Here is a 27875-nt window from a genome sequence, read left to right on the forward strand (position 1 = left end):
TGCACTGCTTTCATAGTATGCTAATAGATCTCGTGCATATTCATTGGGGAAATCCTGAAAACCCGACTGGATTGCGGCCCTCGAAGAAGGACTTTGGACACCCCTAATCTACAATCTATGGCAGACATGGGCAACTCCGGTCCTCGAGGGCCGGAATGCAGTCGGGTTTTCAGGATTTCCCCAATGACTGTGCATGAGATCTATTTGCATGCACTGCTTTCATTGTATGTTAATAGATCTCATAAATATTCATTGGGGAAATCCTGACAACCCGACTGGATTGCGGCCCTAGAGGAGGGACTTTGACACCCCGATCTACAGTCTATGGCAGATATGGGCAACTCCGGTCCTCGAGGGACGGAATCCAGTCGGGTTTTCAGGATTTCCCCAATGACTATGCATGAGATCTGTTTGCATGCACTGCTTTCATAGTATGCTAATAGATCTCGTGCATATTCATTGGGGAAATCCTGAAAACCCGACTGGATTGCGGCCCTCGAAGAAGGACTTTGGACACCCCTAATCTACAATCTATGGCAGACATGGGCAACTCCGGTCCTCGAGGGCCGGAATGCAGTCGGGTTTTCAGGATTTCCCCAATGACTGTGCATGAGATCTATTTGCATGCACTGCTTTCATTGTATGTTAATAGATCTCATAAATATTCATTGGGGAAATCCTGACAACCCGACTGGATTGCGGCCCTAGAGGAGGGACTTTGACACCCCGATCTACAGTCTATGGCAGATATGGGCAACTCCGGTCCTCGAGGGACGGAATCCAGTCGGGTTTTCAGGATTTCCCCAATGACTATGCATGAGATCTGTTTGCATGCACTGCTTTCATAGTATGCTAATAGATCTCGTGCATATTCATTGGGGAAATCCTGAAAACCCGACTGGATTGCAGCCCTCGAGGAGGGACTTTTTGACACCCCTGATCTAGAATGTTAAGATCTGAATCTGCCGTGAAGCGTTCGATAGAGGCGCTTGGTGAAACCCGTTACAAGAAGATGCGAGCAGCGGCCATTTCTGTGGCGGGTCCTCTGAAATGGAATGCCCTGCCAGGATTTTTGAGGTTATGTGAGGACAAGATATCAAAGCGATCAATTGCAAATACAAGAAAAATAAGATAAGAAACATGGAATATCCGGAGCTTGTGGTCGTCGAATACACTTTTCCAATAAAGAAAGCCAGAAGAAAAAAAATCCCACTGATCTCTTCCCCCTTTTCCCCAAACCGCCCCCAACCGAACAAGCATCAAACCAAAGCAGACTGCTGCAAAGATCCCTCCAGTGAGGCCATCCGGGACTTGTACTCTTTTTAATCCTCGGAGTAGGCCCTAGGAAGCAAAAATGGCATCGCCAAGTGCCCCACAAGGCGACAAATCAAAGGAGAGATCCAGACATCCCCCAACCCCCCACCCCTATATGAATTGTGTTTTATTAATAATCATTACCTTAGTGCAGGGGTAGGAAACTCCGGTCCTCGAGAGCCGTATTCCAGTCGGGTTTTCAGGATTTCCCCAATGAATATGCATGCACTGCTTTCAATGCACATTCATTGGGGAAATCCTGAAAACCCGACTGGAATACGGCTCTCGAGGACTGGGGTTCCCTACCCCTGCCTTAGTGCTACTAGATGTACACAGCAGTGTACACATTATGGAGGTACTGTGTCTGTCCCTAATGGGCTCATAAGCTAGGGCAAAGGAGGGTTGGGTGACTTGCCCCGGGGCGGTCCGCCTCCCTGCTTCTCCCTCACTACGCCACTGTCTGCACCAGTGGTTCCCAAACCTGTCCTGGGGTACCCCCAGCCAGTCAGGTTTTCAAGATATCCCTAATGAATATGCATGAGAGAGATTTGCATATAATGGAAGTGACAGGTATGCAAATCTCTCTCATGCATATTCATTAGGGATATCTTGAAAACCTGACTGGCTGGGGGTCCCCCAGGACAGGTTTGGGAACCACTGGTCTGCACTGACCTTTAGCTCCTCCTCCACATATTCCATTTCATTATTTATATTCTGCCACTACCCCAAAGAGTGAATCAGAAAGAAAGACGATGACTAGGATCAAACCCAGTTAAACAATCATAATAGGAATAATTTGTCTACAAAAAGCACCTAAAAAGTTCTTAAATAAATGTGTTTTTAATAATCTCCTAAAAGTCATGTAATTACCTTCGGATCTTATAAAAAAAAAAAAAAAAGAAACCTTATTCCAAATTATAGGTGCCTGATAAAAAAAAGGCCTTTCGGTATATTGCATGTTATTGGGTGATGCAGGGGTGGGAGGGGGGGTCTCTGAAGCTGTGAAATTTACATGTTTGCTGCATCACTGTGTGAGGTGGTGGTCTCTACACCTGGCCCTCTGTTGTGACTTTGCTTCTCTTCCCTTTGACAGTACGAATACTATCATGGGGACATCAGGCGTTTGCAGATACGGATGCTGGAAATCGCCAATCAGGTGGATTTGGTAAGTGGGCAGCTGCAGATTTGCCTGTGCGTACATTGGGCTAGCACTCCGGGGATCCTTTGAGATTTGACTTGTACCCTTTTTCATCACACTCTCTCTTCATACCTCTGCCTCCTGACCGTCTGTTCTCCCCCTACAGTTTTTTCGTCCACTGAATGTGCGTGTGGCTCTCGTGGCGGTGGAAATCTGGAACAAGATGGACCATATCACTGTGGATCAGAACCCTTCCGTCACACTGAACCGCTTCTTGGCATGGCGGCAGGCCGAGCTCCTGCCGCACATCAGACATGACAACGCCCAGCTGGTAATGTACGTGGGGGCATGGGGAGGAAGGATAGAAATCATAAACACTTTCACATGGATTTTGTGGAAGGCACACACAAAAAAAAACACTACCGCGTGAGCTAAAAAAAAAAAAAAAAGCCCCCACAGGGAGGAAAAGCCTCAGACAAAGCCCTCCCAGCGCCGCAGCTGTGGCCAAGGTGTTCAGGCGGAGAAACTGATCGGCGTAAAAACCTCGGCTCTATGTTGTGTAACCAATGGTGAAATAAAATAGCAAATCTAAGTGGCAAAATGGTCACCCTCTCTTAAAATTATAGTGACTCAAAAAGTCGCCAAATAGTCACACCTTAGAACAGGGGTAGGGAACTCCGGTCCTCGAGAGCCGTATTCCAGTTGGGTTTTCAGGATTTCCCCAATGAATATGCATGAGATCTATTTGCATGCCCTGCTTTCAATGCATATTCATTGGGGAAATCCTGAAAACCCGACTGGAGTACGGCTCTTGAGGACCGGAGTTCCCTACCCCTGCCTTAGAATATAAAGTGACTTAAAACTTGTCTTTTGTTTGTAAGCTCGGTCGGAACACCAAAGATGGCCAGCGTTTCGCATAACGCTGCCTCAGGGTGTAACCTCCGATCGTGAGCTTTCCAAAACGAACAGGCTGAATCGTGTCTCAATGCACAAAAGATGGATTTTTCACTACTTCTGAGTCTGGATACTAGACATGGGGAGGATAAACAGAGAAACAATTAAGGCAGATAAAGACCACATGGCCTATCGAGCCGGCCTACCCATGCCGTCTACTGTCCCTTCCTGTCCCAAGCTTTCGTTTTGTCTCCCACCACCTCCACTGGGAATGCCGCTGGAAGCGTAAACTACCCTTTCTGAGAAAAAAAAGTATTTTCCAAGGTTACTGTAACTGGGGATATTGGGATCATTCGTGTTCGCTGAGGACTGGACCGGGTTGAACCACTTTTGTGGCTGCAGCATCTCAGGTGTCCGATTGCTGTGTGGAAAACATTTACTTGGCCACCCCAGGTGACCTGGTGCACAATAAGGTGAATGGATGTGGGACTGGGGACTGGAGTTCTCCCCCAATCCTGAAACATGCCTCACTGTGTTGAGAAGGGAACTTGTAGACTTGGTTTGTAACGTGCACGTGTGTGTCTGGGGTCCCTGTGTGTGCGTAACACTTTGTGTCTAGCTTCTGTCCTGCACCACTGCTTCCTGTCCCTCCCTGCTTCTCAGGTTCTCTGGACCTTACTAGCTGCAGGATGATGTCTGAACTAGCAGCGTTTCTCTTGCCTCACTTCCAGTTCCTTGTGGTTTTTTTTGCACAGAGGGGGGAACTTTGAAGGCTCTGCAGTTGGTATGGCCACCCAGGCTTCCATGTGTTCCCCTGAGCGCTCTGGCAGAGTGAATATGGTGAGTATTGATCCTTGTCTACGCCTTTACCTGTCACGTCTCTCCCCTGTTCCCAACTATCCCCTCTCCCTGCCTTATTGTCCCTCTCTTCTCGTGTGTCTGATTCCGTTTGTTGTTCTCCCGCCTCTCATTCTGCTTCTCCTCTCCTATTCCCCACTTCTGGCGACATCGTGGCGTTCTCTGCCCTGAAATGCCCTCTGTGTTTCCAGGACCACTCTGTCAGCACCCTGGGCGTGGCCTCCACTATTGCACACGAACTGGGACACAACCTAGGCATGAACCATGACACTGTGGACAGGAAGTGTAACTGCTCCAACCTTCTTCAGGTGAAAAGCTGCATCATGGAACCAGCCACAGGGTAAGGTTCGGTCCTAGTCAGGTGGGGGGGAAGGAGGATTTGGATGGGCCATGTTGAGTCTCCTCCAGCAGCAGATGGAGAAGGACGGGGATGGAACGCGGAGCCGGCAGGCTGAATATGAGCTCTGGGATTTCAGTAACGTGGTGGGATTTAAATCATAAGAACATAAGAATAGCCTTATTGGGTCAGACCAAAGGTCCATCAAGCCCAGTAGCCCGTTCTCATGGTGGCCAGTCCAGATCGCTAGTACCTGGCCAAAACCCAAAGAGTAGCAACATTCTAGAACCTCAAAGAGTAGCAACATTCTAGAACCCCAAAGAGTAGCAACATTCTAGAACCCCAAAGAGTAGCAACATTCTAGAACCTCAAAGAGTAGCAACATTCTAGAACCCCAAAGAGTAGCAGAGTTCTGGAATCCCAAAGAGCAACAACATTCCATGCTACCAATCCAGGGCAAGCAGACTATGGACTTTTCCTCCAGGAATTTGTCTAAACCTTTCTTAAAACCAAACTATCTACTATCTTAAACTTTCTTAAAACCAAATTATCTGCTTTTACTACAACTTCTGGCAACCCGTGAAAAAAATATTTCCTTCTATTGGTTTTAAAAATATTTTCCTGCAGTTTCATCAAGTGTCCCCTAGTCTTTCTTTCTTATTACATATACCCTGTGTCCTGCTGACCCTAGATTCCTCTTTTTTTTCAGGTTCTTGCCTGGCCTAGGCTTCAGCAGCTGCAGCCGGTCTGATTTAGAAACCAGCCTGCGTCAGGGTGGAGGCATGTGCCTCTTCAACGTGCCGGAAGCCCAGCGCATCTTTGGAGCCCAGCGCTGTGGCAACCTCTTTGTGGAGGTAGGGGAGGAGTGTGACTGCGGGCTGATGGAGGTAAGGGCTGCATCTGCAGGGCGTCTGGCTGTCGGGAGTCATACCCATCTCTCTCCTCACTCCACTTCTTGTTCTCTCTGCAGGTATGCAAGGACCCCTGCTGCAATGCTACTACTTGCAAACTTGTCCCAGGGGCCAAGTGTTCCTCCAGTGGTATCTGCTGTGAGAAGTGCCAGGTAAGACTATGCCCTCGCCAGCCTATCGTACAAGGAGAAAGCAGGTGGAGAATGACACGGGGACAAATTTGTCCCTGTCCCCGCAGGAACTCAATTTCCCTGTACTGTCTCTGCGGGTTTTGTCCCTGTCCCATTCCTGTAAGCTCTGCCTTAACCACACAAGCCTCAAACACTTATGGTTTTAAAGTGTTTGAGGCTTGCGCGGATGAGGATGGAGCTTGCAGGAATGAGGCAGGGACAGGAAAAGAACTCACTGGGGACAGGATGGGAAAATGAGTTCCCACAGTCATTCTCTACTTGGGAGAACAGTAGAGAAAATTGAATGAATAAATAGTTAAAAAGTTTCAGCCTCTGAGAACCAGAACTGGTATTGTGACATCATAACGCCTCATTCCACCAATAAGAGCCAACCTCATCAGTGATGTCACAATGGCTTCATTGTCCTTTACTTGGGTCACTTTTACTACATTTTCTTTTCTAGAGTGGTGCAATGTAGAGAATGACACGGGGACAAATTTGTTCCCGTCCCCACAGAAACTCAATTTCCACGTCCTGTCACCACGTGTTTTGTCCCTGTCCCATTTCTGTAAGCAGTGCCTTAACCACATGATTTTAAAGTGTTTGAGGCTTGTGCAGGTGAGGACGGAGCTTGCAGGAATGGGGCAGGGACCAGAAAAGAACTCGACGGGACAGGAAAATGAGTTCCCGTGGGGACAAATATGTCCCCCAGGTCATTCTCTAAAAGCAGGTAACCAGGAGAAACTATAGCAGGAGTGGGAGCACACAGGGTTCTGATCTTTCCTAGCAAAGACCTTTGGCCAGGTTTTTGAGTATTCCAGAATCTACGCCTATTTATTTCAACAAAATGTTAATGCTAATACAATGCACTATAAGTCAGCAAGACCCTGGGTTGAATTTCTCGCTGTATAAAAGAGCTAAGCCCTCAGAGAAATGCCTTGCACGACCCACAGACACTGCTAAGACCGTTGCAGCCTGCAGGGTACAAGCTACCTGCAGTGAGCACCATGTGTGATGGCTCACTTACCCCCTTTAACAAAAGCATAGTGCGGTTTTTAGCGCCAAGCGCGGCGGTCACAGCTCCTACACGTATAGAAATTCTATGAGAGTCGGAGCACTAAAAATTACGCTACGGCTTTGTAACAAGTGGGGAGGGGGTGTTATTCAGTAAGAGACCTCTTTTGGACAACAGCTCTTGGGGGTCAGGCACCCCTAGTCTTTGCCCTTGCTGTACCCATATTGCCTATTGAATCAGTCCAAACCAGCATGGCTTGAAGTGCTTTGGAGTGACACATTAATGTGTTACTTACCCCTTTTTCTTATCGTGAAATCCATCCTGTCAGGGGAGAGAGTTCTCACCCGGCCCAAGGTCTCTGGGTGATGTGGACTTAACTGCCACATCTTCCATGCATCTGTTCCCTTGTTTGTTGCCGCTTTGCCAATAAATCTTTTCCCTGTCACCCCGCAGTCCTCCATCCCTTGTTGCTGTCTGGCTGCAGCCTTTAATTCCAGTGAACCACTCTTTGGACACCGACTCCGTTATTGTGGCTTTCCTGAAAAGTCTCTCTGCATCCTGGAAATGAAGGGGGAGGCCCGAGTCCTTTTTCCAGAATCTTAAAATCTTCTTAGTGAGAGTTCAGCAGAGTTTAAACTTAAGAAATATTGCAGGGAATTTTTTGAAAAGGATCTGTGCAGGTAAATGAGCGTTTTGACCCCATCTGAAACTGGCCTTCATCCCCCCCCCTCTCCCGAGTTCAAAGCAGCAGAGGCTGGGGGACTGCAGTTTGTGCCTTCAGATTATGCAGGTTAAGTGATTTGATTTGTGTCAAAAAGGATTTTAGATAAATCATACTATCAAATCATTTATTTATTTATTTAGCCATCCTCCCAAAGGAGCCCAGAACGGGTTACAGGAGTACATTCATAGTATGGGTAGGACAAATTTTAGTGAGACATAGACTTTACCGAAGAACAACAAACAAACTGCAGATAATGTACAAGATGCAGGCGTCGTTTATTAATTGAGAAAATGCAGTAAAATATACAACCTTATTACCAACCAAGGGACCCGACACGGTCCGTGTTTCGGATAACACGCCTTCCTCAGGGGGTCCATGGTGGTTAAGGTATGAGACAAACCGCATAAAAGATATCAAACGAACGCCTATATAGAACGAATGTACTCAAGCGAATCCTACCCAATGGCAGTGGACTTTACAGCATGGACAAGGGTTTAGATTACAGCAATTACAGTCTAGACATAACATGCAGACTTACAAATGCAGACTTAGTGGCCACAGGGTGGTTGAAATTGCAGCATTTTCAGTGTCGATAGACTAGGACATGAAGTAGCTCTTCTTTGCAGGTGGGTGCATCTTTGTTGTCAGAGAATGTGGTAGTAATTCAGGTTATATTTGCGGTGGCGTGTGAGTTTTAGCGAGATTCCGTGTGGTATATTGGGTGGTGTCTTTGGGATCCCAACCGTCCAGGGTGTAGACGTGGGTCTTCAAGGAGCTGGGTTTGTAAAGAGGAAGGTTGTCACGGACTTTCTGAAGTTCCAAAGACTGTCTTGTGATCTAATGGATGGGGGGATGGTGTACCACATTCTGAGTATATAATGAGAATATGAGCGTCTTCGGGCTGTCTCGGACATGAGTGAGAGCGGCCTGGTGGCAGGACCAGCCGTTTTTCTGTTTGGGATGTCAGTGATCGGTTGGGGATGTAATTTTGAAGTTTTGACGCTATGTAATTGTTGTCATTTTGTGGAAAGTCTTGAAAGCTAGCACTAAGTCTTTAAAGATGCATCTTTTTAGGATGGGTAGCCAGTACATGGATGTTAGCGTACGGATGAGGCAATGAACTTCTGATACGTGCATGACCAATGCAATCGTGTCACTCCACCATTGCTGCCTGTCAATTACAGGATTCAATTAAAAATTTTGACCTTAACACACAAGGTTCTTCACACGCTGAACCCATCCTACTTCTCCTTCCTGATCTCTCCTTCCACACCAACTCGAGCCCTACGTTCATCGTTTGGACATCGCCTCGCAATCCTGCCTCTTCCTTGCTCTCATCTGGAGGTGATGAGACTCTTTCCTTTCTTATGCAGAGCACTTTTTTCATGGAATGTCTTGCCTCTACCCCTCGGATCTAAAAAAATTTTAATAGGCGATTTTGGATCTTTTTTTAAAGGCCTACGTATCTTCCCAGGCGTTGCTGGGTGTCTCCGTTGGCCAAAAGTTGAACGGACTATTTATTTTAAAAATTTCTATACCGTTTACAATTAAACGGTTTACATAATTTACACACGTAGTTTTAAAACAAAAAACAGGATAAAATAAACATACAAACAAACCTTAAAAATCATGGCTGCCAAATGATACCATAACTTTGCGTAATAACGATCATGAGTAGTTCATCAGCTCTACCAGAGAAGAAAATTATTTCTAGAGAAAGACATGTATAAATAATTACGTCTTAAGTAATTTTCTAAACAAACCCCTTTCACGACAATTCTGTATCTTAACTCCTTAACTCAGTTCTATAACATAGATCATTTTATTTATATACCTCTATACATCTGGTAGTTCGATGCGGTTAACGGTTAACAGAATTATCTCTAAAGGGAGAGCAGAAATAGCACAAAGGACAAGAACAGTGATAAGGACATAAGATTTGCCGCTGCTGGGTCCATCGTGCCCAGCAGGAACTTATCCAACCTTTTCTTGAATCCCTGAAGGGTGTTTTCCCCTATAACAGCCTCCGGAAGAGCGTTCCAGGTTTCTACCACTCTCTGAGTGAAGAAGAACTTCCTTACGTGTGTACGGAATCTTTTCCCGTCTAACTTTAGCGCGTGCCCTCTCGCTCTCTTCACCTTGGAGAGGGTGAACAGTCTGTCTTTCTCTACTACGTCAAGAGAGGTTGTTCACCCTCTCCAAAGCTGGGCAGAGTTGGAGAAGTGTACGGATACACAGATCAAGGTTCGATCAAGAGCTTATTGCACAAATTCTGAAAAGTGTGTGCAGCGCTGTGCATGCAACATGAAACAGATAGTCCCTGCTCAGAAGAGCTTACAGTCTCATTTGGACAGACAGGCAAGACATACACAGGGGTTGGGGAGTTTCTTGCAGAGAATGATAGAATGGACATGCGTAATTTTATGGCGAGTGGGCGTTAGGCATTGAAAAGTAGGCTTTTAGCTTGGATTTGAATACGGCACCATTTCCTGTATCCGCTCCTTTCTTTCTTTCTTTCCCTCCCCCACCTTCTCTCTGGTAATTCTGCTTCCCCGCTGTACCAATTATACTTTTTTCCTATATTAAGTTGTATACTGCTTTGATTTGTTGTGAATATTAAGAGCCTAGTAAAAAATACACAGAGGGACTTTGTGAACGGACAGTTTGCTAAAAAATACAAGTTTGCTTTTCATGGGCACTAAATATCCTGGTGCTCTCCAGATAGTCCCAGAGATTTTATTTATTTTAAAAACTTATATTCTTTAGCACTCTCCAGACCAGTAGAGGTTATTCTTTACGAATGGGGTGTATATCCAATCATGACCAGCAGATGGAGACTGAAACCAAAACTGTGAGATAGTACATAAGATATCCCCTTCTCTATTCTCATCAGTCTCTTCAGTCTCCAGCAGGTGTCGAGTGATCTGTACCCATCTCCTGATGAGAATAGAGAAGGGGATGTCTTATGTACTATCTCACAGTTTTGTTTTCAGTCTCCACCTGCTGGTCATGATTGGATATACACCCCATTCGTAAAGAATAACCTCTACTGGTCTGGAGAAGCTAAAAGAAAGTAAATTAGCAGGTAAGAATCTAATTTCTCGATCCAAGATGGCGACGGGATAGGTAGCCTGTGCGTTTGCTCCCGATAACCTCCCATAAGCGGTTTATATTTCTGCAGGCAATTTATAATTACCTATTTTTGAGATGCCCAAGCGAAGAGGGAGAAGCGCCGCTGCGGCCTCGCGGCGCTCCGAGACTTCGACGGCGGGCAACATTGAGGAGCTTATCCGGCGCATGCAGGAATCGTCAACTCGTTCAGGGCTCCCCCCGCTGGAGACGCTGCAGGAGAACGGCATGCAGCAGGTCTCCTTGGGGCTTGAAACCACCTTTAGCCCTGAAATGCGTGCTCCTCCCCCGCATCCCCGAACAGCCAGTTCCCCGAGGGAGGGGGAGCTTCCGGGAGTTCGAGAGCTCCTTCCTTCAGAGGCAGTGGAGAACAGTCCGGGGGACGGAGATTCGGGTTCCCAGTTTTTTTCTGGGAACCTGAGTATGGAGTTGGAGGCCTCGACATCTGCGGGAGAGGGAATGATCCAGACTGAACAGTTGGTGGAAGACTTGCCAGTGGGTGAGCACAAGAAATTATATTCACATCTACATTTTCAATTTCCTCAGTTAAACAAACCCCAGGAAGTAACTTTGGATGCCCTGTGGGACTTGGTTGCCACTATACCTAAAACTCTAGCGTCTCAGTTAAATCAAGTAGAAGAACGGTTTAATATGTATGATAAGAGTATTTCAGAACTACAGAAAACTTCCACTGATAATAAATTGCAAATAGAAAATCAACAACAGAATATAGATTCTTATAAAGCAGTGCAGGAGGCACTAATTAAAGATAACATAAGTTTAAGAAGAAAACTTGAATCAATTGAAAATTCCTCAAGATCAAATAATCTTAGATTAATTAATTTTCCAAAGATTACAACGGTAACTCCTAGGGAAATGATTATTCGTTATCTAACAGAAATTTTGGAAGTTCCTGAATCTTCGATACCACCTTTCACTCAGGTTTATTATCTTCCTGTTAAAGATATTAAAGAAGAGAAAAATTTACAAGAAGTAAATCAAGAGCCTTTGAATGTGACGGCTTTATTAGAATCCTCTGACAGGGAAGTAGCCATTCCGGCAACTTTACTTATCTCAGTGGCTCTTACAATGGATAAAACATGGTTACTGAAGCTATATTTCAAAAATAAGCATAAAGAGTTTCTAGGACTGAGAATTCAAATGTTTCCTGACTTGGCCAGAGACACACAGAGGCGGAGAAAAGAATTTTTGATATTGAGACCAGCAATTACTACTCTGGGGGCCACCTTTTTTCTTCGATACCCTTGTAAATGTATAGTACATTATAAGTCGCATAAATTCGTTTTCTTTGAACCCTCACAACTGACAACATTCCTATCAATGTCAAGGCTGGAGAAAGCGCAAGATGGACAAAATGATAAATGACTTCCTTGCACAGATTTACCTATAACTGTTTTTTTCTTATTATTGATGATTGCTTGAATTCCGTTTTTACTTAATCTTGGATTTCAAATGATGAGGACTTGAGTGAGATTTAAGATAAAAAATATTTTTCTTTCCCTTTATATATATATTAAGTTTGAACTATTTTCCTTTTTTTTTTTTATCTCTTGAATTTTGCTTTCTGTACAAGTATATACTTGATTGTTATATTTGAAAAATGTATAAATTAAAAAAAAAAAAAAAAGAATCTAATTTCTCCGACTGCACTATCATAAAAAGTCTAGGCGGTTCACATATCAAACGTTCACAATAAAAATTCAAACAAGCATTGCAAAAATATTGGCATAAATAAGCAAGAAGGTTGGGGGTAGGACCCTGCTCTAGAACAGATCTAAGGCGCTTAGGTTAGGTGTCGGAACAGTAGCGCAACCCGGTATCAGCACGCCTAGCGTTTAGAGCTTGCATAAGCGTGGGCCCCCCGAAGGCAGCAGGGACGCGTGTGACTTAGCGTTCCACTCGCGCTCTGCACGTCTGCGCCTCCCCTTGCAAATGGGCATCACGCAAGAGTCTTCGTCGTATTTTATTTACGTATACGTAAGTGGAGCATAAAGAACAAACGTAACTGTTAAAACAGGATATCAAAACCACCGAAAAACAAACATTTTGCTCAGTGGCTTGTGTAAAGAGTTGTGGCCATGTTCCTTGGCAGGTGGGAAGAGGATATTCTTATCTTTGGTTTTGTTGGGTGCTAGCTGATCACCCATTTATTTATCCCAATCTTCCGGTATCGATAGGCTTGTATTCAATGATTACGGCCGGAACTTGGACTTACAACAGCATTGGGAGTGTCATCTCAGCGAGCCCAAAAACTACGGATTAGACACCCCCTTCCCATCTCCTCCCCAGGTAGCAAGTCAAATTTGTTTGAAATCTCTCCGTGCGCTTCAGAGTTATGCTGAGTATTCATCTCGGCGAGGCCGAAAACTCTATGGGGTAGACACAAAAATCTGTTGCTTTCAATCATTTTTACATGTCACCCCCATCCCACCCCCCCATAGTATTTTTTCACACATAGTAAGTGATATGTGTACCAAGTTTGGTTGAAATCTGTCCATGTATTTCAGAGTTATGTTGGAACATACACACACACACATACATCGGATTTTATATATATATATATATATATATATATATGGAAGTGAACTCCATGCCGGCCTGTATTTCCAGCCTTGAACCCACTCTTTCTTAAAGTTTCCCTGCATGCATGTGCTACGGAATACTTGAAATTTCTTGGAGTAAGGTTTGCTGTTCCGTCTGTACCCTGGGGGTGCTAGGTGTGCTCCTGACACCCCTCCCATCTCTTTCCTTGCTCTGCAGCTGAGACACTCCGGCTCTGTGTGTCGAGAGCCCTTGGGCGAATGCGACTTACCCGAGTACTGTGATGGAGTCTCCTCCTTCTGCCCTCCTAATGTCTTCCTCCAGGATGGGCATCCGTGCAAGAATGGCCAAGCCTTCTGCTACAGCGGAGACTGCAGGACCTATGAGTCACAGTGTCAGGTCCTCTGGGGCCCAGGTAAGGGAGGTGGGGCCAATGGAAGGGAGGTGGGGCCAAAGGAAGGGAAGAGGGTAATGCAGAGTGAGAGAGAACCTGGGTATAGATTTATATGGAGGAAGAGGATGTACAGAGATGACCCTGGTGCTATGTAGGGTGCCACAATGACTTGGAGAGGGGAGAGTTGGGATAGGTGTCCTTAAGTGACAGGGGGTCTAATTCAAGAAAATGTAGACAGGAGAGAAGTGGTTAAAAGGCATTTTATGAAAGAAGTAGTTCAGTACAGCTGGGATGTCTTGTCGAGGGGTCTGGGAGAGGAGGAATAGGCAGATGGAGCTAACACGGGGTAGGAGAAGAGTGAGGAGATGCCTGAGGTCTTGATCAATGAGCCCCTCCCTCAAGTGTGACACCCCTCAGGGCCATGAATGTCTTTATTTTCTCTTTGTGTGGCTTTCCAGGCTCCACCCAGGCCCCCGACGACTGCTTTCGTTCTGTGAATATGAAGGGCGATAAATACGGTAACTGTGGACGGAACCTGAACGGCACGTACATCCCCTGCAGGGCTCAGTAAGTCCAAGGTCTTGATGTTTTAAGAACTGGGGGAGTAAACTGCAAAGGCCTGAAGACTGGGCCTTCACCCGCTTGCTGGAGCCTCATGAATGTAACTGAGAGTGTGTGTGGGGGGGGGAGAACTGTTTGTTTATAAAAAATTTTATATCACTATTATGGAAAACAAATCCGTTTAAAATGGTTTACAATTAAAAAGAACAACGTAAGTAGGAAAAAGATGAAGAAAAGCAGCAAAGACATTCAAATGTTACCAACTTCAGTAATGACAACGTTCAAAGCCGTTGACACCCTGATGAGGCCTTTTCTACTGAGCGGCGGTAGGGAGAAGGGCAGAGAGACACGTATGCTGCGAGACAAACCTTGCAGGAAGAGTTTGGAGAAGGGGGTTGGGGGGTTTATTTTCATGGAAGATTCTGACTATTTTCATCAGACCAATGTAAGAATTATCCAGATCATTGTCTCTGAGCGAAACGTTATAAGAGAACACTCGGCTTCGTTTTTGTATATCAGGTGGAGGGGCCTAATCGAACGTGTGCCTAAGTCTGAGGCTGGATGTTTTGTGCAAGGCTGTCCTCGACCCCAGTAGGGAAAATGTCCATTTTCAAAGCTGCCAAACGTCTATCTTTTATTTTGCCCATTTTCAAAAATAAAAATGGCCACGTGAAAAACGTACAAAAGCAAACGCACCCACCAAAAGACGTACCCACCAACTACCTTGTCTGATTGCGGCAGAAGGAATCCCCATCAGCTGAGCCAGTTTTGGGGATTCCCCCTGCCAGAATCAGCTGAGCTGCGGAGCCCTACACCCCTCCCCCCTGACATCCATGGATCTCCCCCGCCATCCTCTTCACATCCCTGACATCCTCCTGATATCCCAGACCTCCCCAACATCCCCTGATATCTCCTCCCCCCCCCACATCCCCCCAACATTTCTGGGCCCCTGGACCATCCCCCGTACCTTCGGATGAGAAAACAGCAGGAGGGAAGCTCACTCCCTCCTGCCTACAGGGCTGTGTGCTGCAAACCTTGGGATGCAGTGGAAGGGGCCAAGGACCCTGATTGGCTCAAAATGGCGATGTGGGGGATGTTGGGGGAGGACCTGGGATGTCAGGGGGAGGGGGGAGGGCTCCATTGCTCAGCTGATCCTGGCAGGGGGAATCCCCATCAGCTGAGCTTCCAGGAATCCCCGAAACCGGCTCAGCAGATGAGGATTTCTCTGCCGTGATCAGCTGATGGGAAGCCTACGGGGGGGGGGGGGTTTGGGGGGGAGGAAGGTTCACTCTTTGGATGGTGGGAGGCGGCCTTGACCACTTGTGGCGTAAGGGGGGAGGATCATGCCTTAAATCCTCCAGTGGTCGTCTTCTCAGTTTGGGCACCTTTGTGGAACTTAGACGCAACTCAAACAGGTCTAACTGCCGGCGTCTTAAGTTCCCTCTAGGAAAGTTTTGATTATGGCTGGGGTAGGGCTAGGTCAAAGCCCACCCGATTCCAGGTCATAACACACCTTCCCACGTGCCCCTTTGATCTCTGGACGCACTGCAGCTTAGAAAGTGCTGCTTCATGTCCAGAAAGTTGGTTTTGCGTATCGGCCCTTGAAACGTCCCTGCTATTAGGATGCTTTTGGAACGTTTTAAAGTTTTTGATGGTGAGCTCCTTAATCTCTTGTCTTAAACTTCCACACTGCCATCTCTCCTCCTTCCACCTCTTCTAGAGATATGAAATGCGGGAAGATTCAGTGCCAGGGAGGGAACGATCGCCCACTGCTGGGCTCCAACGCGGAGGTCGTGAACCACAGGGAAACGGCATGCCGCAGTGCCTTCTTCAACCTTGGCGAGGACATCATGGACCCGGCCATGGTGATGCCTGGCACAGCCTGCGGCAGTGGGAAGGTAGCGCTAGTGACTCTTTTTTCCCTTGCATGTGTTCCGGGGGCACAGAGTGGCGAGGAAGTGAGATTCTGGCTGCCTGTCTGACCGTTCTGTTTTTTGCCCTGGGCTGACAGCTGACGAGATACCCTTGCTCTGTAGGTGTGCATCAACCAGAAGTGCCAGGAAGTGTCCGCCCTGGGGGTCCAGGAGTGTCGGAGAAAATGCAGCGGGCACGGGGTAAGACTAATTTTGAGGGGGGGCTCCGTGCCGCAGGAATGGGTGAGCTCAATAAGCTGTCCTTTCGGTCTTTTCTGTTCCTCTTAGGTGTGTAACAGCAACGCGAACTGCCATTGTGATCCAGGCTGGGCCCCTCCAGACTGCAAGAGTTCGGGGTACGGAGGGAGTGTGGAAAGTGGGCCGCTGGAACCGGAGAAAGGTAATTGCAAAGCACAGAGCTCTATGCAGAAATGCAGAGCATAACAGCAGGTCTATTCAGTCTCTGTCCTGGCGATCTCTGGCATTCTCTTTACTTCTTCTCAAACAAAGATGAAAAAGTGAACGCAGTGCCAGGAGGGAAAAGGATTGATGTGAAGCTTAAGCAAGGAACGCATCTTGGAAGTGTAAAGGTTACACAAGCATCTATCTGACGCACTTCTAGTTTGGAGGGGGGAGCTGCATGGGAAGGCCCCTTGGGGTGGTGGGTGCATTTCTGTTGGCTCCCAGAAGTGAATTTCCTTTCAAACTGTGTGAGGGATTCTCGCCTAGCTCTGGTCCCAGATTTCTGTGAGGGGTTCTCCCTCTTGCTCTCGGGCCTCTTTAGGGGTGTGAAGTAGAGAATGACACGGTGACAAAATTCATCACCGTTCCCGTCCCCGCGGATAACCGCGGGAAACCATCTTCATGTCATTCTTTAAGGAGAGAGGGAAGAATCAGAGTATAATTGGGCAAAACCTCTGACCCTCAAGCTTTGCTTTGAAGAATGCTGGTGTAGAAGGACTGGGGTTGAAACAGACACTACAGAATGACAGTCTCTGGTATCCAGAGCAGATATTGTGATGTCATAATGCCTCATTCCACCAGTGCCTAAGAGCCAATCACATCAGTGATGTCACAATGGCTTCATTATCCTTGGCTCCCATAAGAATCAGAGTATGAATGGCCACAACCACTGACCCGCAAGCTTTGCTTTGAAGAATGCTGGTGTAGAAGGACCGAGGTTGAAATAGACACTAGAAAATGACATGGGATTATTTCCCGCGGTTATCCGCGGGGACGGGAACGGTGATGAATTTTGTCACCGTGTCATTCTCTAGTGTGAAGGGTTCCCTCTTGCTGTATAAGAGCATATTGAATGCTTTTTTTTTGTGAAGTGGAGTCGCTCGCTTTTGTCTGTGTCATCAAAAGACGTCACAGCACTGACTTGATTGCTTTGCCCGTGCCTATCCCTCTCCCGGCTCTCCATTACGTTCATGCCCCCCCCCCACCTTATCTCCCACGCTTCCGTGTTTATCCTTCTGCGCCTGTCTCTCTTTCCACATCTCTCTCCCCATTGCTGTTGTTCACTATTCCTTTTCTCTGTGCCTCTTTCTCCTCCCTTGCAGATAGCAGCGCTGTATCCACAGCTCTCCTCCTCCTCTTCCTCCTCGTACTTCCACTGACCATACTCGTGGGCGTCTGCTACTTCAAGCGCAGCACCCTGAGGCAGGGTCTCTGCAGGTTCAGAAAGGCTTCCAGCTGCCAGTACAGGTACCTGCGTCCCACACCTACCAGATGCTTGAATGCAGCCCTGACTTGTCTGATTTGTTTAGATTTTTATCCCGTCCTCCCAGTAGCTGAGAACAGCTTACAAGCAAACATTCGCAGTGGCATACATTTGGACTATACGGCAATTAAAGTGGAAGTTTAGAAAGGAGAAGTGAGGGTAGAGGGGAGGGGGGTTTAAGGGGGGTGAGGCGTAGACTGTGGATGAATTTTAGTTGAAGAGGAGGGTCTTTACCGCTTTCCGGAAGGCCATCAATGAGTTCTGTAATCTGATTTGCGGGGGGAGTTGGTTCCAGAGTTGGGGGATGAAGTAGCTGTAGGAGCTTTGCGGGCGGTTTCTGTCAGGAGGGACCTTCCTGGGGGGGGATGCATAGGCGTTTCTCCATTTCCGATCAGGGAACAGATATCTCTGCCCATGTATGCAGCCAGAGAAGAGGCTGTGAGGCGCAGAAAATTCATGGTGTTTTGTGACTACTTTTGAACCTTTGGTGGGAGGTGGGGGGGTGGGGGGAATGGAGTGTGTTAGGAAGGAAGGCTGGGATGAGGGTTGGGGAATAAGGTGATGCTGAGAGACTTGGAGAGCTGGGTTCTAATCCCGACCTGACTCTGCTTCTCCTCCAGTGCAGAGCCTGAGACTCGAGTCCGATTCCTCGGTGAAGGCATCACGGCTGAGGGGAACCGGTAAAGTCTGCAATGTTCCCTGTTTACTGGCGAGACTGATGGCTCTGGGGACTGCTGCAGCATTTCTGTATGGGCAGACTAGGGGGAAAACCCAAAGGTGGCTTGTTTTCCCCTTCTGGCTTATAGTACACATTTTCCTCCCATCCTAAGTCTACCCCTAAGGTAACTTGTGACAGTGTTCACTCACTAACTCTTACCAGAGGTAAACAGATCCCAGGATTTCACTGCTGAGTCGAGAGGGTCCTTCTGAGCTACCACATTACCCAGGAAAGACCTCCCCCGATCAGAAATGCTTCAGTAGGTTATAAACGTTTAAATTTAGCCTGCTTTCTGCTGGTGTCCCTCTGCCTGTTCCTGCCTCTGTCCTCTTTGCAGACTGAATCAGTGAAGCCATGACACACAGGTTTCTGCCAATTATATCTGGCTCTAAGGAACCGAACAGGATTTCGCACCCACCCATGACAAGCAAGTGGGTTTAGAAGCTGAAGAGGGCATATGGGAGCTTGTGGGTACAAAGAATGGAAGGGCAAAGTTTATATAAAGTTTTTTTTTTTGTCTCTATCAGACCTGGGGATCACTGTGCTGGTACAATGGAGACAGAGGGGGGTGGGGTAAGGTTATACTGCTAGAACTTTCTAAAGCAGAAGCTCCGCCCATAGGAAAATGTTTAAAACGTTTTGGTTTACTGTAAATAACTCCCATGCTTTAAATTATCCTTTGTGTGAGGGATAAGGGAACAGGTGTCCTCTGGTGCTTGAGGCTTTGTGGCTAGAGGTGGTCCCAAAGGGTTTCTCCTTGTGAAACAGCAGTATGCCAGCCAGTGAGGGGAGGAGCTTTCAGAGGGTCCGCGCCTCGTCTGAGCTCTGGAATTTCTGCAGCTTCTCCGTCGCATTGTTTTTATGTTAGCCGAGGCAACGTTACACAGCTGTTACGGATTATAGGCAGTGTGGGGGACGGGGGGCCCTGAGAAATGCTAGGTGCATGGAACAGGATTGTGATTCCTGGGTGCATAAAATGAGGTGGTGGGTTGCTTTTGCTATAGGATAGGGGACTTCTTTTTGCTCTGGGCTCTGCCTTGCCCTTTTGCACTTTCAGGTTAGAATAATATCAATTGTTCTTTGGCAGGATTTCTCATACAGAAGCACGAGCCATGGGCCAGGCACCCCCTGAACGCCCAAGACCCCCTCAGCGGATGCAGAGCACAGAGCTCCAGGTGATGCCGCCCACGACTAAGGTACGAGATGAGTGAAGGCACAGGGTGCGCTGGGTTGAGGAGGAACATGGGATGGTGAACCTCTGGCTTCCATGTTTGCGCGGCTCATCTTTGTCCACCTCTGGAACATCTGGGCCAGATCACTTGTTTCTGTGGAGTGTAGAGAATATCGCCCGTTACACATTGTGGCTGTTAGGACGCCAGGCTTTCAGAGCAGGGGCTTCCTTTAGGTCTTCTTGGAAAAATTCTAGGGGGGGGGGAGGTTGAGACAGGACATTTTCCACTGTAAAATGTATGCTAGAGAATATATCTGCTGTACAGTTGATGGTTGTGTCCATGTCTGAATACCTCTGTGGTTAGCTGTGTGCTAGCCTGTAATTCTCATCGTGAGTCGGTTTAACTCTGGGTCCTCTGCTTGTATCAGGTGTACTCAGTGCCCCTGTACGCTACTAAACCCCTGGAAGTTAGAATCTTGCACATCTGAGTTTGGAAAGGGCGTTTCGCCAGTTTAGCGTCTCCTGAGTAATCCTCAGTGGGGGGCGGGAAAGGAGGGAAAAGTCACATCCTCTGTGCCACACTGCCTCTGTGCCATCCCATCTGTTCCACACTGGAATACATCGGGCATGGAAAGGATGAAACAAGAACCGCATCAAGGAAGCCGAGTGGAAAGGGGGAGGGGAAGGACGGAGGCTGATTTTAGCACACTCTGATCTCCTCCTAGCCTAACTGAGGCTCTGGCTCCGATTTGCAGACCCAAAATGATGGGTTTTAGAGCCTGTGGCAAGCTGGATGGAGAGAGGACCTTCGCCAGCAGTTGTGGAGGAGGGGCAGGTTTCACCCTAACCTCCTCCTCCCACTTTTCTGCATGTCTGCTGCATGAGGCCTCGTGACATCCCCTCCGCATGTGCTTATGAGTTCACCACTGTAACAGTAACGGCACACTCTCTCTTCTCTCCTGCCACCTGTCTCTCCTTTCTCACTTTGTTTATGTGGCTGGCACCTCTCAGCCTTTTTCTCAAGACTCTACAAGGCCAGATCCACCTTCCAAGCCTCTTCCACCTGATCCGGTCCCAAAGCAGTTACAGGTAACACCACATTACTGGCATGGGGCTGGTGGTGGGATGATGTGGGACAGCTGGGACCGGAAGATGACAGCATGCAATCTCTTTAGTGAGGGCAGGGGTGTCAAACTACAATCCGTTCATTTTTCCAGGATATCCTTCATGAATATGCATACGATAAATAGTACCAAAATATCCATTTTTATTATATTTGTATATTAATCTTGATAAAAGCACATAAATACATATACTGCTATTACACCAATCACAAACCTTCCCAACGAGACTGCCTTCCCCGCCCCCCCCACTGCTTACACCCCACAGTTCACAAATTCATGATAAAAAGTCCGCTCGGATGTTCATCAACTTGTTACCCTCCTTGGCAAAAGATCACAATGGCTGTCCTCCTTGATTTCACTTTAAGGAATCGGGTCCAGCCCAACACAGAGCTGTGTTTCGCAACCTTGCGTCATCAGGAGCTGCGACACGGGAAGTCTCCCCTCATGTTTCTAAACATAATCAAACAAATACATAAAACCCCACCTCACTTATGTATTACACAAATCACGCATATTGTCTACGAGTGACATCAATCTTATCATTTGCCTGCTCCCTCAAATAGTATATTCACAGATTGCTACCTCGATGAGGGTTAGCCCAAGCCTGGTATCCACCACCAACCACCACTATTTGGTTATTTGGATGAATTGATTGGTTGGTAGTGGTTCATGAATATGCGTGAGATGGAAGCAGTGCATGCAATATCTCATGAATGGTTTTTCAGGATACCTCTCGTGAACAATTTGCATGCACGGATTCCATTCTATGGAAATGTATCTTGTGCATATTCGTGAAGGGATATCCTGAAAACCTGACCCTGTCGCAGACTTTTCTGACTTCAGTTTGGCACCCTTGTTGTGGGAAAGGAGATGGCATAATGACAGGTGGATCGTCTGTTCTGTGGGTGGGTGGGGGGGAGGTGTTATGCAAGTTAATGGGGGGGTAAAGCTGCAAGTTCCACTTCGCTCAGTGAAGATCAGTGTTGACCTCTTAGCAAGGAAAGAGAGCTAGAACCTGCTGCTGCTCTAAGAATTTACCTCCTCTCTCCCTGTCCTTCTGTCCTGAACATATAGGGTTACCAGATGTCTGGGAAAATCCAGACATGTCCTTTTTTGAGAGGACTGTCTGGGTGCCTGGATGGATTTCCCAAACCCTGCAGTTTGTCCAGGTTTTGTAAGGCCCCGAGCTTGGGGCCACGTCTGAAGAGCCACTGAACATGCCTTGATGCGGCGTGATGATCTCACATGCATGCACGCGTGTGTGTGACGTCGCATCTGCTCATGCTCAGAGGCCCTCCAGCCACGGCCTGGACTCGGGAAAGAAGAGTCGATGATTATGTGGGGGCGGGTCTGGAGGCGGTACCTGGTGGGGCCATGTATCCTCTTTTTTTTTTTTTTTTTGCACGAACAAATCTGGTTACCCTATATACGTATAAACGCAGCACACGCATGTAGGATGCATGCCAGTGGGGAGTCTCCGAAGACAATGCAATGCAGCAACCGCATGGCTCACCCACCCTAACTGCTTAGGATCCCATTTGTCTTAGGGGGCCTCAGGTGCCCCTCAGGGTGAGTTCTAAGTGACCGGCTCTCTTGCGTATGCTCCTGGCTTCCTGCCACTCTGCTGTTCACATTCTTCCCGCTCTGTCTGTCCAGGGCACAGCTTTCGACAGGCCTGCCCCACCCTCAAGACCTCTGCCAGATGACCCCGTGCCAAGGAAGTCTCAGGTAACACGGCCGGCACGGTGTGTGGGCATTGTGAGTCTGCTCTGCTCAGTGCTGGTGTGGCTTTGGTGATGGGAGCTTTGCAGCGCCAGCATTGGCGCTGCTGGTTTTTATGGCAGCGCCGATGCCGTAGTGAATATATTGGTGACGCTTATTAAACTGGATAGAGCCGAACGGAGAGTACTTGCCTCGTGAGAGAAGAAAGAGAAAAGGAGAAAACAAAGGCAAGGGAAACGATCTAATTAACCAATAAGAAACCTTTATTATGAGACTATCCCAACAAGGATCCAAGTTTCGGCATCTACAATCAGGGCTGTGGAGTCGGAGGAAATTTCGGGTACCTGGAGTCGGAGTTGGAGTCAGAAGTACAAAAAACTGAGGAGTCGGAGTCGGAACATTTATCTACCGACTCCATTTTTGAACTTGGCATACCAATCACGAGCGATTCTTTCAGCTATAGCACCCACTATATACACAGCACAAATGTTGCGAGCAGCTTCTGCGGCCTTAGTACCTTGATTAAAAGGAAAAAGAAGGTGGTGTCGAAAATGCTCATTTCTCTCAACTTGACATTCCATTTTAACGATCTGAAAATTAACCAGTTCTGTGGAGTCGGAGTTGGAGTCGAGGAGTCGGAGTCGGAGGAAATTTCGGGTACCTGGAGTCGGAGTCTGAAGTACAAAAAACTGAGGAGTCGGAGTCGGAACATTTATCTACCGACTCCACAGCCCTGTCTACAATGCCTTCCTCTGAGGACACTGAGACAAAGTCTCTTAGTAAGCTAGGGTTGAATGTCAGCGAAGCCAACGCTATCGGTTAAAGCAGTGGTTTCCAACCCTGCCCTAGAGGACCACCAGCCAGTCGGGTTTTCAGGATAGCCCTAATGAATATACATGAAAGAGATTTGCAAGTAGTGAAGACGATGGGAATGCAGATCTGCCCCATTCACATTCATTAGGGCTGTCCCGAAAACCTGACTGGCTAGTGGTCCTCCAGGACAGGGTTGGGGACCGCTGGGTTAAAGGATTCAGCTGGGTTGACATTCAATCCTAACTGACTAAGAGACTTCATCTCAGTGTCCCCTGAGGAAGGCATCGTAAATACCGAAACTTGGATCCTTGTTGAGATAGTCTTATAATCAAGGTTTCTTGTTGGTTGATTAGATCATCTCCCTTGCCTTTGTTTTCTCCTTTTCTCGTTCTTATTAAACTGGATGCAAGAAACAAGGTGAATTGGTGGTATTTTGGGTGAGGTTTTGTGTTTGAGAGTAGAGAACGACACGGTGACAAAATTCATCACCGTTCCTGTCATAATCCCATGTCATTTTCTAGTGTCTATTTCAACTTCGGTCCTTGTACACTAGCATTCTTCAAAGCAAAGCTTGCGGGTCAGTGGTTGTGCCCAATTATACTCTGATTCTTCCCTCTCTCCTTAAAGAATGACATGAAGATGGTTTCCCGCGGTTATCTGCGGGGACAGGAACGGTGATGAATTTTGTCACTGTGTCATTCTCTATTTGAGAGCTATTGTTAGTAGAGGAGGTTGTTTGGAAGCCCTTCAGTAGTCCCGTAGAGCAGTTTCTCTGCTGTGACTGTCCAGTGTGCCCACTGAGGCCCTCCGCTGTCTCGGAGCGTCTAGCCGTGCCTTCTGCTAGCCCATTGTGGGCCCTGATGAGGCGTGGAGAAAGGACTTTAATCTTCTACCACTGTTTTCCAGAGTCAAAGGGAAGGCGTTTGGGCCACATGGGGTGAGTGCTGAGAAGGGGGACGCAGCCTTCCTGGTTCTGAATATTTTTTTTCTCTTATCGTTCAGCCTCAAGTTCCTGTGAAACCACCTCCCCCAAAGAAGCCCCTGCCCTCGGACCCGGCGACCCAAGACCAAGAAGAGCTGCTTTCTGCCGTGCCCATATACACGCCTCAGGCAGTAGTGTTCCCTTCCAGGCAAGTGTCCAGTCCCTCCACATAAAGTTAGTGTTCAGGAAGAAATCCACAAGCTGACCACATACTTGCTGGCAACGCAGGCCTGCAACTCCTCCAACCATAGCAGAAAGGCATTGCCCCGAGATAACCATCAGGGTCTGGCATGCTCACTCGGGTAATGTCTCCAGATGGGTTGGGTTTCCATATACCGTGACAGGAACGAACGTCATTCATAAGCAGGGGTGTGTGCTGGATAGGATCTCGGTTTCAGAAATGGACTGCTAGAGTTTTATCTTAGTACTTGCATTGTGCCAGAGAGAGCCTCCAGCTATAGAGTGGCATAGGATGTCCTGTGAAGTTGCACTTGGAATTTCTGTTTTAAATTGTATTTTTGTTTGAATTTCCCAATGCAATCTATAAGATGAAATGTGATGTGTTTGAATGAAGCTGATGGTGGAATAATTTCTGTATCCTTCCACATTTTTGGGGTCTCTGATTGGGTCTCAGACATATAAACTTGGCTTTCCCACTGTTAAAAAAAAAAACCCCAACTACGGCCAATTTCTGTCAATCATTTTCTTTTTTATTCGTAAAAGTTTGGCATGACATCCCTTCTACAATTATAGTTCTCTTTCATCTACCCACTTTTCGTAAAGCGTTGAAAGACCTATTTATTTCAGAAATTTATGAATGATTTTTCTGTCTGAAATAATCAATCATAAAAGATACTACTTTTGGCTTAAAAGATACAGTTCTTGTTCTAATCTTATGTAAATTTCTTAATATTCTGTTGAGTCGAGTCCTCCTGTTGGGATGAATCGGTATACAAAATCAAAGATTAGATTAGAGATGGGCAGGAAATGTCATTTTGGATGTCCCTTCCATCTCCAGGCCTTCCCCCCAACTCCAGCTTGTTTCAAGGTGTCCCTCTGCCACCTTCTGACTCTCTTTTTTTTCTATTCCAAAGGCCGGCGCCCCCTCCGCCTACAGCCATTGGTGGGAACCTCCAGGCGCAGCAAGTGTAACTGAGGCCGGACACTGGTCGTCGACGCACACGAACGGGTGGTAAGGGGGGAGCTGATAACCACTCTGCTCTTGCGGTGGAACTCTTTCCGCAGCTTCTGCATGGGTCCTATGCATCCATCGCCTCGACCTTGCTGTGGCACGGGGGTAGATTCTACCAGTCCAGCATAGGTGAGAAGAGGATGTTGCCTGCCCTTGGCCCACACCGTAAGAGAGACTGAGGCTACAACGTAGTGCTGAACTGTGTGTGTGTATGGGGGGGGTGATCTTCTTTCATACAGACAGAAGCTGGAAAGGTGCAGATAAAATCATGGGGGAAACATGGGGGCTGGGCTGGGCATGGGACTTGGAAACCAGAGGGAGCAGAACGTTTTACCGGAGCCCGAGGACTGTGGATACATTTCGGACTTGCACAAACGTTACTCCGGTCTCTAACCACTGAGAACCTCATCACACCTGTGGATTCTGGAAGCAGGGGCCTAGAGCGTAAATTTAGGACTAAAGGGCAGCTGGAGGGTGGGGGGGAGAGGTCTGTTCTGTTATTTATACTGTGGCGAAAGTTCAGCAACTTTGTAAGTCTATATTTTAAAACTGCTGTAAACCAATGTGCGTCTGTGTATTTCATGGGTTTGCCTGTGGCCTTGTAGACGAAGAAGCTCTTTTATATGTGTGTGGAACAGAGCAAGGGCAGTGGTGCCTGGCCCTGTCTCTTAGTTCACACCCCAATCCTAAAATTTCTAAATGGTTTTACAATAAAAAGGGTGCATTAAATAGAAAATATTAAAAGAGATGGTATGATAGGAGACCTAGGTAGAGGTCTGCATGGGAACAGGGATCACGGGAGTCCCGCGGGAATCCCCCATAATCCACGTGACTCCCACGGGGACACCCCTCTGACCCACGGGACTCCCACGGGGATGGAAGGCTCAGGAAGCAGGGTTCGTCCATATAATATAAATGACACGTCAGCTTTAGTAAAAGTTTATAAGTTAATTACATGAACAGAAAACAAAAAAAGGGTTCCAAAGAGATTCCACAAAGAAAACAGCAGCGCAAACACAAAAGAAACTGTGGAATTGATGATCATGTCAGAAGTAATTGCTGCTTTTTATGGGGACAGGCGGGGATGGAGGTAATTCCTTGCAGGGATGGGTGGGGACGGAGAGGATCCTGACGGGGACGGGTGGGGACGGAGAGGATCCTGACGGGGACAGGTGGGGACAGAGAGGATCCTGGCGGGGACGGGCGGGGACGGAGAGGATCCTGACGGGGACAGAGAAGATCCTGGCGGGGACGGAGAGGATCCTGGCGGGGACGGGTGGGATTCTGTCCCCGTGCAACTCTCTAGACCTAGGTTCTAATATCATTTTAACCTCATTAGATTAAATCATTAACCTGCTCTCCTAAGATAAGGAAGGGAGCGTGTTAAGTGAATGGAGTTTAACAAACAGTATAACAAGACTTACCCCCTCCTTTAAAAAAAAGCCACGCTAGCGTTTTTAACGCCGGTCGCCACAGTAACACCTCCGACGAGTGTTGCGGTGCAGTGGTTAGAGCTACAGCCTCGGCACCCTGAGGTTGTGGGTTTGAATCCCGCCCTGCTCCTTGTGACCCCCGGGCAAGTCACTTTGGGGCTCCTTTTACGAAGGCGCGCGAGGGCCTTAACGCGCAGAATAGCGCCTCCTCTTGAGCAGGCGGTAGCTTTTCGGCTGGCGCGCGCTAAAAAAAACCGCTGGCGCAGCCTTCGTAAAAGGAGCCCTTAATCCCCCTTGCCCCAGGTACATTAGATAGACCGGGAGCCCGCCGGGACAGTTGAGGAAAAATGCTTGAGTACATCCGCACAGAATTGTTAGGATATGTGGAATATAAATTATGAAATAAAATACCAATATAAATTCTTAAATAAATGATTATTAAATAAGACGCTCATGGAATTCCTCTGAGCGTCCAAGCCGTTACCGCTGTGGCCGGTGACTTTTCTTGAATGTACTTCCATGTTAATTGTATTTTTTTCCACTGATTGCTTTGATGTGAACCGCCTAGAACTATGTGGTGTGACGGTTTATAAGAATAAAGTTATTATTATTAAAAACACTAGCGTGGCTTTGCAAAGGAGGGGCTTAATTTTTAGTTCAAATCTATTTTATTAAGCAACAGTAAATACAACGGCAATAACAACCATGGGATACATTTTCATCAAACACCCGCGGAGGACTGGACTCTTATGTCCTCCCCGGACCCACCATACCCCCACCCCCCAACAAAGAAACCCCTACCCCCCACCCACCCCTCCCCCTCCCCCCACATATAAACTCGTAAGCAGGGAACAGCATAGACACCGCAAATCACAGGTTCAGAGGTGGAGTCTATTCAAGACCCGACTACGACTCTCAGGAGTCAAAATGTTCAAATATGGAGTCCAAGTGTGAACAAAATCTCTGCTCCGGCGTCGAGAAGGACTAGCCAAACGGGCCTCCCATCCCATAAGTTCATGAAGGCGATTCCTCCAGTACCAGAATGAAGGTGGTTCAGATGACAGCCAGCAACAC

General features: G+C 47.4%; 1 protein-coding gene across 8 annotated transcripts in view; it reads left to right on the forward strand.

Annotated features, from left to right (window-relative positions):
- Window positions 1-26259, forward strand: part of LOC117366956 (disintegrin and metalloproteinase domain-containing protein 15-like) — a 32328-nt gene extending 6069 nt beyond the window's left edge. Inside the window, exons 6-23 of one of the 8 annotated variants that reach the window (XM_033959045.1) lie at window positions 2408-2479; window positions 2619-2788; window positions 4102-4186; window positions 4396-4544; window positions 5251-5395; window positions 5512-5604; window positions 13272-13467; window positions 13905-14013; window positions 15728-15905; window positions 16044-16121; window positions 16209-16320; window positions 17486-17630; window positions 18267-18326; window positions 19452-19560; window positions 20547-20624; window positions 22316-22387; window positions 24197-24323; window positions 25271-26259. In XM_033959045.1, the coding sequence (XP_033814936.1) occupies window positions 2408-2479; window positions 2619-2788; window positions 4102-4186; window positions 4396-4544; window positions 5251-5395; window positions 5512-5604; window positions 13272-13467; window positions 13905-14013; window positions 15728-15905; window positions 16044-16121; window positions 16209-16320; window positions 17486-17630; window positions 18267-18326; window positions 19452-19560; window positions 20547-20624; window positions 22316-22387; window positions 24197-24323; window positions 25271-25332 (2040 nt within the window). In that variant the 3' untranslated portion in view covers window positions 25333-26259. Of the gene's footprint in view, window positions 1-2407; window positions 2480-2618; window positions 2789-4101; window positions 4187-4395; window positions 4545-5250; window positions 5429-5511; window positions 5605-13271; window positions 13468-13904; window positions 14014-15727; window positions 15906-16043; window positions 16122-16208; window positions 16321-17485; window positions 17631-18266; window positions 18327-19451; window positions 19561-20546; window positions 20625-22315; window positions 22388-24196; window positions 24325-25270 lie in introns of all 8 variants that reach the window. The other 7 variants (XM_033959044.1, XM_033959048.1, XM_033959046.1 and 4 more) reach the window with 7 other exon arrangements.
- Window positions 26260-27875: the final 1616 nt, after the last annotated feature.

This window comes from Geotrypetes seraphini, chromosome 9 (assembly GCF_902459505.1).
Source record: "Geotrypetes seraphini chromosome 9, aGeoSer1.1, whole genome shotgun sequence".
NCBI lineage: Eukaryota > Metazoa > Chordata > Amphibia > Gymnophiona > Dermophiidae > Geotrypetes > Geotrypetes seraphini.